The 17,339-nt window shown below is 47.6% G+C and overlaps 1 protein-coding gene across 3 annotated transcripts; it reads right to left on the reverse strand.

Annotated features, from left to right (window-relative positions):
• LOC118545740 (butyrophilin-like protein 1) lies at positions 1 to 13,714 on the reverse strand. Of its 3 annotated transcripts, none has more exons than XM_078055512.1 (12): positions 13,431 to 13,714; positions 13,004 to 13,180; positions 12,204 to 12,298; positions 11,041 to 11,388; positions 7,724 to 8,005; positions 7,409 to 7,609; positions 7,142 to 7,162; positions 7,024 to 7,050; positions 5,950 to 5,976; positions 2,439 to 2,465; positions 1,844 to 2,023; positions 1 to 768 (listed from the first exon to the last, which is right to left on the reverse strand). In XM_078055512.1, exons 3-12 carry the CDS (start codon positions 12,286 to 12,288, stop codon positions 758 to 760), a joined length of 1,209 nt encoding a protein of 402 aa, XP_077911638.1. In that variant the 5' UTR covers positions 12,289 to 12,298; positions 13,004 to 13,180; positions 13,431 to 13,714; the 3' UTR covers positions 1 to 757. The 3 variants fall into 3 exon arrangements, with proteins under 3 accessions (XP_077911638.1, XP_035964066.2, XP_035964065.2); XM_036108173.2 differs by having other exon boundaries at positions 1 to 1,600; XM_036108172.2 differs by having other exon boundaries at positions 1 to 2,023.
• Positions 13,715 to 17,339: the final 3,625 nt, after the last annotated feature.

Below are 17,339 nucleotides of genomic sequence, written 5' to 3' on the forward strand. Positions count from 1 at the left end.
TTAGATCCTCAGCTTCCACATACACCATTTTATTCACATTGGAACTTCCATATAACAACACAACAACTCCACATTTTTACTCATCTACAGAGCTACACTTACAAGTGAAAAAGTTCTCACTCTTTCCCCAAAATGGAAGAGACAGGCAGTCCCAGGCATTGAATCGACCAGTTATATTATTTATTCCTTAAGTCCAGCCACAATCATTGGACTACTCTCTTACTTAGAGACTGTATTTTAAATATCGCCACTGACAACTTGAATAAAATCACACTGGTAAGAAGAAGGGAGAAAGAAAATAGATAAGTAATACAAATGACACATCTACATGACAAGAAAGAGAAAATATGCAAAGCTACTACAGTCCATTTCCTATTTTTGGTCACAGGCGGGAACTGAGATTTGTGACTTCCTTCTTCCACTTCCAACTCTGTGTCTTATCTCTCCCAGAATCAGGGCAGGTTGGAGTTCTCTACCTCAGGAGTGAACACACCTTCATTCCTGGAGGTCTGAGTCCTCAATAGTCTGGCTTCTTTTTGTTTCCTGTGGTTTCTATCCACCTTTACAATTGGACTTGGAAACACTGAGAAGCAGTACATAGATCCTGGAACTGTGCTCATGATGAAAGCTTTCTGCAATTAACCCAGGGTCTGAAAATGCTCTTTTTCGTTCACATCTTTATTCTGGTAGCAGTTCTCTTCTCTCCAACTGTGTTGACACACAATGGAACCCAAATTCTCATCCTCCAGTCACTGAATTAATGCAGCACTAGTATTTCACAAATAACAGATATTTACTAAGGTTTGGTAAGGTAAGTATGTTTTGTCCATCCCAGAATAGGAAGCATATACAAAAGAATACTACACTCCACTCCTCTTAAAGTCCATCAGCCATCCATTTATTCAGAAATTTTTGGATGGCCAAAGTCTCTAGTCAGAGTGCACACTTCCCAAAATAGAGCTGGTGACCCACCCATAGCCTCTGGGTTCGTCTGCACAATTTAAAATTCTGCATAAAATAAACACCATTTAATTCTTCAGAGTAATTCAGACCTCATCTCATTTCATATCAAAACAATACAAAGACTCCATGAAATAATTTTCATGACCAAAAGAAACATAACTTCCAATAGCATAATTCAGCCTACCCCATATCAGCTCAGTCAACATTTATCTTCTAATACCTGAGCATAAGGCATGAACTGACTATTCTCATAACCACACCCCAGCAGTCTGCACCCAGAAGAGGACAGGGAGACACCAAGTCATCCAGAACTAACCTCAGAGGCTATTACTCCAGGGAGTCTGCAGCTCCAGGAAGAGCCACCATGAGGAGTCTGGGACAGTGTTGGGACTCTATGGGAACATAGCCTCAGGGCTGCAGGGGAGTAATGGAGATTCAGCCCCTGGGGGAGCACCATCAACACAAGAGACTGAGCTGAATCCCACCCCTGAGAGGCTCACAGGCTCTTCCAAAGAAGGAGGAGGATTGTTAAGGGGTACAAGGATCTCTGCAGGCCCACCCACCACAGAGCAGAGGGTCATGGACACATCTCCTGTCTTCAAACTGAAGTATGGAAACAGAGTCCCAGGGGAGGAAGCTAGAGGGAAGGAGAACATGTGGGAGCCATCAGTCATGTTGTAGAAGGAGACATCCCCTTCCTTGAGGTCCAGGAAAACCCCTACCCTGTGAGGAATTTTCCTAAGGGATTCGTGAGACTGAGTAGTGAGGGCACAGAGATTATCACCATACTTCCCCACAGTCCAGAACCCCTTTTCTGGGGACTCCTGGTACCAGCCCCTCCTCTGCACACCTCCGCTACAGACCCCCAGAGCCCACTCACTTTTATCTGCATTTGTGATCTCCACCTCCCAGTAACAGCACCCTTGTGTGATGCCGTCATGACCCAAGACACTATAGGTTTCTCCTGTGACCTTAGATGTGTCCTTCCAGGTCACACTAGTCTTTTCATCAGAGACAGCAAGGCTGGGATGTGCAGACTCTGGATTCAGAGTGACAGGCACTGCAGAGAAAGTTTCCAATCATTCAAGGCCTTTCCCTGCCCCATAACAAAGCACACAACCATCATCCCACCCCAGACACCTAGCTGCATGCAGGGAGGGCTAAGCCTCCTGAGATAAGAGCCTTCTGGCTCAAGCAGACAGCCCTCCAACCAGAAGAAGTAAGCATAAGACTGATCTGGGGGTTAGACATGTCACAGGGCACTTGAGGGCCAGACTGGACTCCAAGGACTGAAGGACATCCATTTATATCCAATATCAGTCACACCCATCAATCCCAGCTCGGTGACTTTCACTGCCCCATCCGAGCCCACCATCATTGATGGGGCCAGCATCTGTATCATCACAGCAAGCTGAAGATGTCAGCAGCCATGGGGCAGCAGTAGAAGCACCCAGAAAGAACTTGAAGTAACTCACAGGCCTGGAACTTCTCCTTCCGCCAATCTACAAGAAAACCACATTTCACAAATGTGAACAACAAATCAGAGATTTGAGGAGACTGTACAGACCAGTGTTAGTATCTATCTTCTGAAATACACTGATGCAAGAGTTACAGGCAAAAATCTTTGGGAAACATTTACCTGACGAATTTATCTTACACACACACACACACACACACACACACACACACACAGCCATCCTGCTACAATCTTCCCAGGAAAGCCAAGCCATAAAGATTAACACCACTGAGAGACTGGATACTGACCCAAAAAGAAGGCTCTTTGCACAGATTTCACTATCAAATCATGCTTCTTCAATCCCTAGCCATACATCCATCCTGAAAGCTAGGTTTTCTTGGGAAAGAACTGAGGAGATCAAAATTTCTGAGGCATCCATTTCCTAATAAAGGACTGACTGAGCTGAACTTGTAGGTTGACTCAAAGCCATGGTAGAGACAATACAACTTGGCGGAGCTGTACTTGGAGGATGACTATCAGCCATGGGTGAGGAGAACTCAGGATATGGCTTCAGAGAAATCTTGCCCAGTCAAGAGGTAATGGAGAGGTTTCAAGGAAAGGAGAGAGAGAAGTTAAAAGCAGGAAAAACATACATCCAGTGAGAGGACAGAAAGTGATGAATTTGCTTCCCCGTTTCATGGGGCATTGGGAGGAAAAACATCCCTATATGTAAGGGGAAACCCAAAAATATTGGGTCTAGTCATCTGCTTCTCCCTATATCACCCAGAGAGATCCAAAACACCAGGAGACACCTCACGTGGTTGGCGCACAAATATGGCTGTGTATATGCTCCAGAAAGTGTGAATATGTTTTGGCAGAGAGAACTTTACAGATGTGATTAAGATTAAGGAACTGGAGATAGGGTTGGGGGGGTGGGAAGAGCAATGCCTCCAAACACCTAGATGGATCCCCAAACCCAATTATCCTAAGAACCATATCAAGCTACCCTCTACAGGGTGAGATCCCGAAATGATCAAGAGGAGAGCACAGGGACTCCCTCCCCCAGTGACACAAGGCATAAACTCCTCTGACCTTCATACTCCCTTTTCAGAAGAAGAAAGGAAGCTAATTGATCAAAGCAAAACGTATATATGTCATAAGACCCTGCGAAGTCTGCATTGAGAAAGCTGTTACCTCCAATAGGGCAGAGACTGCAGAACAAAATTAGAGCACTTATAAAAATAAAAACAGGACATTTTCTTGAACATTTGGTGAAAACAGGTGACCATTATTCTCACTCATACAGGCTTATTCAGATAAAAGGGTATGTCCAGCTCTTTTGATTTGCTTATACAAACAGATCACATGAAGTGGGCTGACCCATGTCACCTTTTGAGAAAAGGGAACTTTACTTGTTCATCATCAAGACATTAGTTGACGGCCAGCTCTACATTTCTATGACAATTGACACAGATTAGCAAAGAAGAAGAGAAATCAGGAGGAGGAGAAGAAGGAAGAGGAGAAAGGGAGTTGGCATTCCATTCTGAGACTCTATGATGCATTCAGAGCTATGCTATGCACTTCAGTGGTTCAAGTGCATTCTTCACTTCATTTCCACAGCAAGTCTTTCATTATAAATTATTCTTCCAATTTCATGAATAAGATGAGATCAGACATTTGTTCACCTCACACTATGAGCCCATCAATGTGAAAATATTGATTCTACTACTGTGAGGGTGTCTGTCCTTATAAAAAAGAAGGTATACAAGGTATACTTTAAAACACATGCATTTCGGGACACCTGGGTGGCTCAGTCAGTTAAGCATCAGCCTTTGGCTCAGGTCATGATCCCAGGGTCCTGGGATCTAGTCCTGCATCCAGCTCCCTGTTCAACAGGGAGCCTGCTTCTCCCTCTCCCGCTCCCCCTGCTTGTGCTCCCTCCCTCTCTTTGACAAATAATAAAATCTTAAAAATATATATAAATAAGTAAAAAATAAATAAAACACATGAACTTCAATCCAGCAGAGAAGGAAGTGATGCTAAAAGAAGACTATTTAATTCTCATTTTTAACAAATAAATCCCAAGAATCAGTGCGGCTCTCTAAGGAGTTTTCTTCACACATCTGGTCCCCTAGACTCTTGCACCCCTGGCTTCCCCTTCTCTGCTCTCACAGTCTATATCCCTGATCATAAATAGAAACAGCCAGGACAGGAAAGCACATGTTACACAGGTTCAAAGGGTCCAAATTCTTAACCAACCCCAATGCTAACGGGTTCTCTGGATAACCTATCATTGCATTAGGATCCCCTGGATCACATTCCTGCCCCAACTACTACTGGAAGGTTGAGATGGTCTCCTTATTAGAAGCAAACCCAGCCAGAAAATTACTTCAAAATAGCTTAAAATAGATGTAAGTCTTTTCAGAAATCTCTCAAACTGTTGTCAAGGAGTTTATTACTTTTCATGCACCCAAATAACTTGCACATCCTCTGTGTACCTCCTACTCGAACCACCATGGCTGTGATTTGTGGTCTCTCTTCCACCACTCTGAGCCACCCAAAGTCTCTCCAAGAGGAATCACAAGCTCTCTACCCTCCTTCTCATCTCCTCCTCTCATCCCCAACCAGCTTTTCCTTCCCTGATTTGCTCCCAACTTTTCTCTGGTAAACAATTTTCACTCCTCTGGGTTTTTCCTGTTGAAATCCTCACACATTGACTCTAATAAACCCAACCATTATTGAGCCCATCAGGTAAATCCTGAATTCTCCTAAAAGGAGACATTATGGTGGTGAACAATTATAAGTTACTGTCCTTTAAAAAAATTTAATTTCTTAACTCTGTAACACAAACATATACATAGGATTTTGTATATAATTGCAGGTAGCTCACAAACGCACTACCGGGACTCCATAAACACCCTGGAGGCTCTGGATTTCAGATTCAGAACAGCTGACCTAAAGAAACTACTTCACAGCAACCACAGAGGTTTAGAGGAAAAAACTCAACTTGGACAAGGAGTCAGAACATGAGGAAGCAAAATGAAGACCAACATTCCAGAGAAACAGCAAAAAACAGGAAAACCAAAACTAGATCCAAAAAAAGGTAGGAATTTCAGGGTAAAATGTATTCAGAAGCAAGGATCCCCTTAGAAAGACCTGAGTCCTAAGCAGGTGAGCATGATTTCTGAAATCTTCTAGAGACAGCAAATTCTGATCTACACAGTCAATGCCATGGTCCAACTGTCCTTACGAATGACCACTCTGTTGTCACTGCACCAACAAAACTATCAGTTGAACAAGGGGTGTTCAGAGGGTGTTGCCAACTCTAACAGCAACCTACAGTAGAGGATGGGTCAGAATAGAGGCAGAGCTGTGTTCCCAAGGACAATCACTGCAGTCTTCAGAAGGAGACAACAAATGTGACAAGGAGTACGGGGACACCAACCCCATCCTGGTGTGGGGTCCACTGACAGAGAAGGGGGCAGAGCTGAGGCTGGGGAGCTAAGACCACAGGAAACGGAGTCACTTACCTGCATACAGTTTTGCCTTCTTCAAGGCTGAAAGGGAACACACCCTGGTGAGACATGAGCCAGAACGAGTCAGCTTAGCATTGATCTACCAGCCCTTGCCTCCCCTCTGTGCTGCAGGTGACGCTACCAACAGAGTAAGGAGAGAGGCTGGAGAGGAGATCCCTCTTGCCATGTGCAGACAGCAGGGTGTTGTGGGAAATTCCCTGGACCACAGGTCAGAGAGCCCACATTGCCGCCTGAGTTCCACCCCTGCCTGCTGATGCTATGTGACCCTTGCCAAGTTAGCGTCCTGAGCCTTACAACCCTCAAAAAAAAAAAAGAAAACTCCAAAATTTTTATTCTATCTGCTCTCAATTTTGCTTTACTAAGTCAAAAATTATACAATGGATGAAAATATTTTAGGGAATTAAATATACATTATTCCATAAATGTAGGAAATCATTATTACATCCAGTGTTTTCCAGCAAAGAGATATTTGGGAAATAACACAAAAGGGGAGATGAATTTAGGATGGGATGTTAGCTGAGCTCTAGGGTAAAAGTGGCCAAACTTTCTCAGAAAACACATCACTAATCTGGACAACTGACAGCTCACCCCACCACATTCCCACCCATGGTCTGCCCAGTCCTCTACCCAACACTTTATGATCAGTGCCTCCAGGAACTGGAGAGAAAAGATTCTGCCTGGATGGTGTTATGTGGAAGGATCATGCTCCTAAACGTAATGACCCCATTTATTTATATAGCTTCTTTAACAAAATCTCAGAGCATCCAGGTTGACTGAGAACCAGTTGCATTGAAGGCTAAAAAGCTAGAAATGGGGCAGGCAGATCAGCATTAGAATAAAGCCAAGATGCATGATATACTCCAGGGACCCACATAATCCCCAGGTTCCCAAGCACTGGGTGGGAACAACTGCCCAGATGGGGAAAGCCCATGGAGCAGTGTTCAGCCTCCCACCAGCTTCCACTTCTGCCCCAGGGAAGGGTCCACATGTCTCTGCCTGAAACAAGGAGAGGGGACACCTTGGCTTAGTGGGGGCAAGAGACCCAAGGACATCTGGACAGTCACTCACCAGCCAGGTAAACTGATTTCCTCCAGTCTGAAAGGCAACACAGGAAACAGGTGAGCTGAGAACAGAATGTCTCCTACAAAGGAGGCACAGAAACTTCTGGGAAAAGGACACAACTTACCAAGATCTGCTTGGAGTTCATCTGAAAGAGAGTGAGAAGTAAACATGAACTCCCATGTCTAAGAACAGCAAAGATTGCACCTGACAAACCCACAAATGCTCATCTCACTACCCTAGAAGTTATAGCTCCAGATCCATTGAGCCTCCACAGCTCCAGCTGTCTTCTCTGGATCTCGTCAGCCACCCAGTCCAGGGCAAGGGCCCTCTGTCCACTTTTCCTCTGCACCAGCTGCCACACTCACAGGCCTTGGTCACTGTCCTGCCTTACCTCTGGCCTTCAGTGCCTCCTCCTTTGCCCACTGGTCCTCCTCCTTTTCCCTGTGGAGTTTCTCCCATTCCTGCATCTCCTGGCACTTTGCAGTATGTTCTCTCTTGGTGTAGTAGGCAGTCCCAAGGAGTAAGAGCATCAGCAAGGTCAGGATCCCCATGAAAGCTGACATCCAGGGAGAAGTCCGGGGAAAGAAGTCCTCTGTGTCCGGTCAAACACACAGTCAGGGTCACAGCCCAGGACAGCCCACCCAGCACACCCAGGGACTCCCACCCCCTCCCTATGGCCCTACTGGGAGAGGGAAACAGCACTGACCTGGGATGAAAATGGCCATCGCCTTCTCCTGGCTCAGGATTGGGTTGAGGAGGGAGCAGGTCACATTCCTTGAAGACCTGTGTTTCACCACCAGAGCAGCCTCCACACTGAACAGCCCTTCAGCATTTTGGACATGGGTCTCAGAGAACATCAGGAACTTCTCTTCACTGAGGGCTCTCCACTGCACCTGGGGCTTTGGGAACCACCCCGATGCCTTACACACCACTCGGACCCCGTCCTCCTCTGGCCCTGTGATGTGCACTTGAGGGGCAGAGCCCACACCTGCAAGAGAGAAGCTAGAGAGCACAGGGAGGCCACCCAGAGCCCAGGGATGCAAGCAGAGCCTTCCCATGCACAACTCCAAGGGCAGCATTGCTTTCTGGAGGCTTCATTGAGGAGTGAACCCAGCAGGGAGCAAAACAGGGGTCCTGCCACAGAAAATAGAAGGAAGGAGCATGGGGACCTGAGCAGATACAGAGGGCAGGACTCTTCTCCCCAACCATGAGGGTGGGAAATCCATCCCCCAGAGTGACAGAAAGAGGAATTTGGTCTCAGGATCCATCCTTCTCTGCTCTTCTCACCTCACACACTCTCCAGGGCATCTGCTTGCGCACACACTACCACTTGGTGCATCGCTTCCACCTTCAACAACCCTACCTACCTCCTGAGCTCCTTCCCTAATATCCACATCCCCAGGTTAGCTCTGCCAGGATTGCTCACAGATGTTTCAAACTCAAATCCTGAACTAATTCATGTTTGGCCTCATCTGTGATAGGCTGATGATGAAAATATTCCCAAATCCTTCGGCCTTTTTTACATCCAGCTCGCCCTCTGCCACATATTCTTAGTGACTTCACACTCTGCTTCTGGGCTCCATCCCGTGACTTGACTCAGCCACTGTCAGTTCAGGGAATGTGACTCTAGCGGAGGTTGGAAACTGCTTGTGCCATTGCCTCGCCCTCTGCCACGGGAGGGGCATGCTCAGGCTAGCGCAGCCTTTCCAGCTGCAGCTGTCCTAGACCAGCCAACAGCCAGATGAACAGCTCTGTGAGCAAACCCAGCCAAGGTCCACTGTCAGAGCAAAATATATTAAAAGTAAGGGGCTTATTGTCCCTGTTGAAAATAAGGAAAGAGAGCCCCTTCCCATCCTTTTCTTATAGCATTTACTTGAGGAAACTTGTGATTGTGGGTGTTTTCTCCCCTCTTTGAAATGTATATAAGCCCTTTGGGGGGAAAAAAAAAAACAGATAGGCCTTTTGCCAGCTTTGTGATCCAGGAATGTCTTTCTCAAGGACCTGGGAGCCCTCTCTTTGAAGTGTTCACAACAAGGAGGACAGCACCTCTCTCTTCCCCTTCCTGTGCCAGGGTAGGAGCCTAACCTCAGTGGGCACCAGGATCCACATGTAAGACCACCTCCTGTCATGAAGATGGGAGAATTTGTAAAAATAAACTGCTTTAACTTTGGTTTGTCTGGGAAACTCTTCATCTCTCCTTCTATTCTGAATGATCCCCTTGCTGGATAGAGTATTCTTGGCTCTGGATTTTTGTCCTTTCAGCACTTTGAATATATCACACTACTCCATTCTAGCCTGCAGAGTTTCTGTTGAAATTCCACTAATATGTGGAATGTTGAATCACTATATTGCACTCTTGAAATGAATATAACTCTGTATGTTAACTACACTGGAAATATTTTTTTTTATTTTTAAGGTAGGAGAATTTGGTTTTCCTCGGAATAAAGCCAATTAGCTAACATAGATGGTCACCCCAATTTCCAAGTAAATAGAGGGTGCACCGTCTAGGACAAAAGGTGCTGGCAAGTCCACCTACTTGAGGGCTCATAACTGCTGATCCTGAGAACATGTATGGAATGAGTTGTGTCTGCATGGCTATGGAAAAGATGAGATTTCTTCTGTCTTTGCATTTCTTGATAGAATCTCTGCGATGCACATCACATTCTAGTTAATGCAAATTTAATAATAAAAAGGATTTCTTTTCCTACTATCTTTGAGAAGAGGATTTCTAGGTTGGAAGATCATGTTTTTAATTATATTTCCCCTACATGACCGAAGATGTATGAGTAAGCCCTGTTAAGATTAGCTGAATACACCCCAGATGAGCTGAACTCCCTTTATGCCCAAATTAAATACACGCTTGTTGCTATAGGCCACTGAGATTTCTATGTCTGTGTTACACAACATTATGACAGCAATTGGCAACTTACACATAGTATCAATATTTCTACTACTAAACAACCAACTGCCAAAAAAAAACTGAGTCTCTGCTGTCCCTTCTCTCCACTCCTCCAAACTCTCCTGGTCCCCAAATGTCCTCACGCAGCTGGGTCTACTTTCCAAAACTCTCTGATGCTGGAGAGCTCCTTTCCCACCCCACTGCCACTACACGAATTCAGGTGGCCATCCTCTCTACCCCATAACTACATCCAGGCCTCCAGTCTTGCTCACCTTCCATACACCCTCCATAAAGCTGCCAAAGGAAACCTGCCCACACACACCTCCCTCCACCGCTCTGTTTAAAATTCCCTCGGCTCTGCATCCAAACTGCACAACACAGCACACGAAGCCTTTGATGGTCTGGTATCACCACCACCCCCCAAACAAAACTCCTGTCCACTTCCTCCCCAATCCCACCATCTGTACCCATCATGAAGGACATGCTCCAGCTCCAGGACTATTTGGTTAACTGCTCATACCACAATCACCATGCTATCTATGCCCCACATAGATCCATCAACCAGAAGGCTATTTCAGAACACTGGTTCACTCAAATGCCTGCTCAAGTGTGCGCTCCTCATGGACTTTTCCTGATCAATCTCTTCTCTGTGCACCTGGACCAGGAACACCTCTTTATTCTGGATAGTCACCTCTCACCACCCTCCCATTCACCTCCATCACCAACCATGTGGCCTCCCTCTCTGCCCAGACTCACCTGCCACACTCCTACCTCAGGTGTCTCACATGGGTGTTCCTCTGCTTGGAACTCTCACCGCCAAAATATTTATTTAGCTAAATCACTACTTACCACCATCTAACATCGTCTGTCACCTATCTGTTTATTTATTGTCTCTAGAATATAAACTCTGCAGGGCAGTGATTTTTGTTTGTTACACTGATGTATCCGGGTACAGAGAACAGTAGCTCGCACGTACTAGGGGTTCCATATATCTGTACTGAATAAATGAATGAGTGAAAGACCCTCCTTTCCCTCATCTATAAATTGAGGGCATATTTACTTAGACCCTGAGGTTGCTCCCAATTCCAATACTGCAGGTGTCTAAATATAGATCAGCAACCCACCTGCCACCTTCAGTTCCAAACCAGCCTCCTCATAGAAGCTTCCCTTTCTGAAAAAACAGGTATACAGCCCGTTGTCAAAAGCCTGGACATCGTGGATGTACACAGCAGCCTCCCCCCGGGTGAGGAAGTCCTTCACCAGTGAGGTCCGCCCTGTGTACTGGGCCAACTGCTCCTCTCTCTGCTCCTGCTGGTTTTGATAGATGAACACTGCTTCTGAGAACTTGGAGCGGAACCACCGCAGCTCCATGTTCTCCACACTCATGGCCGGGGACACACGACATGGCAGCGTGATGCTCCTACCCAGCACTGCCACAATGGGGTCCGAGGAGCCAATCACCACGAACTCCTCTGTGGACACAGACATAGGAGTGAGAAAGCTGGAGAGGTGCAGGACAGAGCAGGGAACACACTGTCAGATGGGAGGCCCTGACCTGAGGGGCTCAGCTCTGACCACTCTGAATCAGGGCAAGATCCTCAACCACAACTTTGAGACCCAGAAATGGTGTCAAAGAGACTCCCTCAGCAGCCTGTGCTCCTGGCTCCAGGTCTTCCATGAAGGACTCTCTAACTCAGTGGTTCTGAGTTAGGGGCATCACGGGCATCACAATCACAATCACCAGGAAGGCTTGAGAAACACAGACCGCTGGGCTCCACCCCCAGAGCTCCTGGTTCAGTAGGTCTGGGGTGGGTCCAAGAATGTGCATATCTGAGGAGGTAGCGGGGATGTGATACTGATGTGCCAGGGACCACACTCTGACATCCACAGCTCTAACCTGCCTCCTCTTAAAACAGGACTGAAAACTGACCAAACAGCACACCTGTGGCCTAGGTGGGACCTCTCTGCTCATTGGGCCACACCCAGGAACTTCCCAACACCCGCTCCTAATTTTATTATTTCTGCCCATGTCTTTGTCCTCTGCTGAATTACTTTATAAGACATAAAGTCCTCATTAGACAACTGTCATGGTCCCCTGTCCTTATTTTACAGTTCTGGGATTCTTCTTAAATGTTTAATTTCAACTAGCAGTTGGGGGATCACCAGAATCTTTCTAGAGCCAGGGCCTCCACCAATAACCATCCGTCGTGATGGAGACACCAGCAGAACTCCCGGGGGCTCTCACCCACCCCAAGGAGACACAGGAAGGGGGAGGGGACACACTCACCTGCAGACCCCCCGGCAGGCAGCTGGAAGAAGAAAAGCAGGGAGGGGAGATGGGAGAGCAAAGAGCCCCTGCAGCAATCCTCCATTTCCTCAGAGCTGGGGAGACACAGGGCAGGAGGCAGGTGAACACCTCCAGAGAGGAGGCAGGGCCAGCCCACAGCTCTGGGCCTCAGAGCAGACAGCAGGGCTCAGGGCTGGCAACGGTCCCCAGCAGGAGCACAGCCTTTCCTACTGCTTATCATGCTGGTGGGAACCCCCACAACCTTAACACCAAGAAATCCCTCCCAGCCCTTTGGAAACTTTCCCAGCCTGCTCTGCCCACAGGACCAGACCTTCCCGCCTCAGCACAGGGGCTTCCTCCATGTCTGCATCGTTCACAGGCCACCACAGGGACACAGGGCCCACACTCAGGTCCCTCCCCATGAAGGACACACCAGCTCCTGCGTTCTGTTCTTCTGCTGCCCCCTAATAATGACCAGGGAATCACTGAGAAGCATGAGAGTCAGACTGTGTCCTCCTCAAGGACACTGTGGCTCCCACCACACTCACCCTGTCCTCCGGTCCTTTGCTGGGTGAGTTCACCTGAATTTCAGGTCCCTCCCTTCCCCAGCTCTTTCCTGCTCAGGACCAAGGACCTCTCCTTGCTCATAGCTGAGGCCCAGACAATTCCCCGTGAAAGGTTAATCCTCATCTTCTCTATCTTTGAGGAGTTTCTGCCTCAGGATAAAGGATCCCAGCAGAGCAGGAACAGCAGAGGATAAAATGAGCTCTGGTCAGAAAGAAGGGCTTCAAACCACTTACTGCTGGGTGGGGCAGCCGATGGTCCTGTGAAGGACAGATTCTGGGGCTGACTGCTGACGTCTCCTCCAGATTCGGCTGCTTCCTGTGGGATCGCCTGAGGCAAGTACTTGAGCTGCTCTGCCTCAGTTCCTCAGTGCAGATGGTAACAGGCTCTCACCCCAAGGTATAAGGAGAATCCTATGAATTTATGTATGGAGAGTCAGTGCATGTCATTAGAACAGTGCCTGGTCCTAGGAATGCTACAGAGATGTCATTAAATAAGTGAATAAAGTGCAGCCCTCACTGTAGTTGTCCCGGGTCCTCTCAGAGCCTCATTATTATCCAGCACCCCCACCCCAGCCCCACCACAATCTCAGCCTCCTCCTCTCAGCCAGCTGCTCCCAGCTTTTCTCCTCTTGTCCAATAAGTGTCTTCAGAACCCACTCACCTGCTTGAAAACGTGGGACTTCATAAGTGTCTCTAACTTAGCAGTGCAAGATCTCAGCCGACCCCAAATCTGCTCTCAGAAATTGCACCTGCAGTTCACTGCTCGAGCCCCACACCCTGCTTCCAGATCCAACCCTGGTGCTACAGGCTCCTCTTGTCTGAGAGGCAGGTGGTTCCCAGGAGAGCAGAGAGGCAGAGCCTGAGACAGGTTGCAGGGGCCTGTCCCGAAACAGGGACCTGGGGCACTCAGCACTCCCAGACAGAAGAATCCACCTCGTGCTGACTCCTTCCACCATTTGAAAGTGAAAGCTTACAACAAGAAATCGCAGCAGGCTCTGCTCTGCCCTCTGGACGGTACACCCTAGTTATCAGGAAGGAAACAGCATGATCAGAGCCATGAAACAGGGCAGGGACAGGTACACTGACCCACTCTGCGGAGGACACACAAGACACAGACCCAGCAATCCTTTATTGAACAACTGCTACTCTCCAGGCTGGCTAGTTTCTAGACCAGAAGCAGGGAGTGTGTGTGGCAGACAAGACTAATACCTCACCCTTTGCGTGGGACTGTTCACTACCAAGAATATTCTATGTCAGTTTCTGAATCCTAATGGCAAGAGTCTTTGAAAAGCCCTCAGTGTAGCTGCTTTGCTTTTCTTCATCAGGAGATGACCCAGGTGCTTCCCATAGCTTGGCAACAGAGGGGTTAAGACTGAGCATCAGGTTCTTCCAGGACCAGCTCCAGGACTCTGGCCCTGCCCCAGCTGAATGGACAGCACCTGATGGCTTCTTAGTACTTTACTATCACACATGGCCTGGGTACACCATTCAGCCCCTCCCTGCCAGGCCGCAGTGTGCACCAGGAAAGGCAGATTCTATGGTCTCTGAAGGAAAACCATGGAGCACTGGACCTACCTCTCCAGCCCCTCCCTTCCTGCAGCTCCCCATCTCAGTAAAGGACACTTGGGTTCACCCAGTTATGTCTGCCTGAAACTGGAGGGTCATTCCTGACACACCACTTTCCCACCCATCTACTTCCAATGTACCAGAAAGTTCAAGACTTTCCTTGAATCCATATCCATGGCCACCTTCTAGCTCCACACCAACCTCACTTCCCCCCTCACCCAGGCACGGTGTCCCTGCTTCCCCATGAGTGTCCCCTGCCCACCTCCAGCCTCTCCTCCTCAAGTTCATTTTCTCTCCAAAGTCATGATCCTCTCACGTCAGCTTATGTCAGCTCTGCTTCATCTCTTCCAGGGATCCCCCTGCTATACCTCTTGTCTGTGGCTCCCAGGCCCCCGCTTCCTCTCAACCTCATTCCACTGCTCCCAGTGCTCCCTCACTGGCCTGGGTGAGCTCCTCCAGTTCATGGCGCTTTCCCAGCCTCCGGCCATCTCATAAACTACTGGATGTTCCTACTCTCTCTCTCGTCCCCCAAATTCCGCACTGTTCCCATCTATCCTAAAGTGACCTTCCTCCGAGGGGTCTTCGCCAACCTGCTCATCCCCATATGTGCCCCATACACGTGCTTACTGGGGTTTTAGTGGCACCCTGTTTTCCTCCACAGCCCTGACACGCGATCTTCTGTGGAATGTCTATGGCATCCACAAAGGGAGGCACTGTGTGCCCTGTTCACGTGTCCAGCACACAGTAAACACTCAGGAAACTTTGTTTGAGGTCACATGCAGAGGACTCACTTCAGCAGCACATTGGCTACTCAGCCCTGTCCAAATTCGGAAAACACTTCAGTCCACTGAGAAACACGAAGACTGTTAACTCTGACCTAAACAAGTCAGCCCCTGGGTGGATACAACACCTCCACCATCTTCCCCGCTCTTTCTTTCTTCCTACCCAAACCCATATGCATCTCTGAAACATCACTGGGATAGAAACATCAGACTCAACCACCTTGTTTGCTCCCTCAAACCGGCCCAGTGCTCGGGTGTTCGTCTGCTAAGTGACAGTCATCTGCTAAGTGACAGGTGTTAAGACACTAGTTTGGGCTAAAGCCTCCCTGGTGCCACTTCTGTAGAGTTGTCATTACTGTCTTCATTCTGCAGGTGAGGAAACCAATCTCTCAGAGTTCCACAACCACACACCCAGCAGAGCCTCTCCCAGCCTGTGTTCACTCTTGATTGTTCTGAATGATCCACTAAATTTTTTTCATGGACTGACTGACTCATTGGTGCCTGGGAGTGATTGCTTTCAGCCCAGATGTCTGGTCTAAGATATTAAAACTCTGGGTAGGGGCGCCTGGGTGGTTCAGTCGGTTAAGCTTCCAACTCCACTCAGGTCAGGATCTCAAGGTCCTGGGATCAAGACCAGTGTTGGACTCCCCACTGGGCGCTGAGTCTGCTTGTCATTCTCCTTCCCTGTCTGCCCCTCCCCGACTGCCCGTCTCCCAGCCCCCCACTCAAATAAATAAATAAATAAAATTTAAAAATAAAATAAAAAATAAAACTCTGGGCAAACTCAGGACATCTGGATATACCTGAACACATCCCATGCTGTCATCCCCAAAGGTTTATTTCCGCTAATATCCACTTAGACATGGGAATATTGGGAAAATCCATCTTAATTAAAAAATAATGAATGAACAAGGACCAATATTAGCCTCCAGGTCCACCCCCACTGCCACCACCTTCCCCTGCCCAATGGGGAGACTCCTCAAAGCCTGAGAGACATTAGGGGAGTTTTGTGAAAAGTCAGAGGGAAGAAAACCAAATTTCAATGAGTACTTACTAAGTGCCAGGATCTGGGTTACACAACTTGTATTTATGACACTTCATTCTCACACATGCAACAGAGATGAAGGAGGACATGAGTCCTGCCATCTAGTAACCTTTCATCCAGGAACTTCCTAGAGGAGAGAGGGCTGGAGCTGCAGGGACACTGCCCCCCACACCCTTGTACACCCCAGTCCTCAAGCCCAGCCCAGCCCCCAGCTCCACACAGCTCCGGGTGAAAGAGGAGCAGGAAGGACCTTGGACTCAGAAATGGCCCAGGGTGATATGGCCAGGAAGCTTACCTCCCCTGAATGCCAGCCCATATGGGGAGGGGAGGGGAAGGAAAGACAAAGCACAAGGAAGATTTTCCTGAAGGACACTGGAAGGATACCTGGAGACACTGCAGGAAGGACACCAAACAGCAAACTTCACTGCCCTCCCCCAGCTCATCAGGCTCCCGGTCCAGCTGTTTATCGACAAACACTATTCACTGGCCACAAACGATTTTTCTTGCTTAAGGTGTAAATTATCCTGATGCTAATCAGGTTAATATTATACTTTCTACTTTAATAGCCATGTATTACCTCTTATCTTTAGTTGCTTCAAGTTCTTTTGAAACAGTTTCAGATAAATACCTAAGCCATAAAACAATGGCTAATGTAAAAAGAATTATAATTTTAGGGACGCCTGGGTGGCTCAGTCAGTCAAGCATCCTACTCCTGATTTTGGCTCAGGTCATAATCTCAGAGTCCTGGGGGGCTCCATGCTTAGTGTGGAGTCTGCTTGAGATTCTCTCTCTTCCTCTCCTTCTACCCCTCCCCCCACTCGTGTGCACGCACACACACACTCTCTCTCAAATAAATAAATAAATCTTTAAAAAAAAAGAATTGTAATTTTAAAATGTGACATTTGGTGGAAAGGATTAAACCCCATTTTTAGAAAACTGCAATCTGGTGAACCTTAATTTATTTTGACACTGTTAAGATGAAGGATCACTGGGTTATCTTCTACTGCAGGGAAAAGTTTTAAGAGGCATTTTCTGCTTGTTTGGTATCTGGAAAAAAGTGAAAAATAACAGGAAACACACAAACACACACACATACATGCACATACACACACACAAGGTGATAGTTTCTGTGTGGACTTTAAAATTTTTCCTTCCAAGTTAAAAATAGAGCTACCCT

This window comes from Halichoerus grypus, chromosome 9, assembly GCF_964656455.1.
Source record: "Halichoerus grypus chromosome 9, mHalGry1.hap1.1, whole genome shotgun sequence".
In the NCBI taxonomy this organism is placed as follows: Eukaryota; Metazoa; Chordata; class Mammalia; order Carnivora; family Phocidae; genus Halichoerus; species Halichoerus grypus.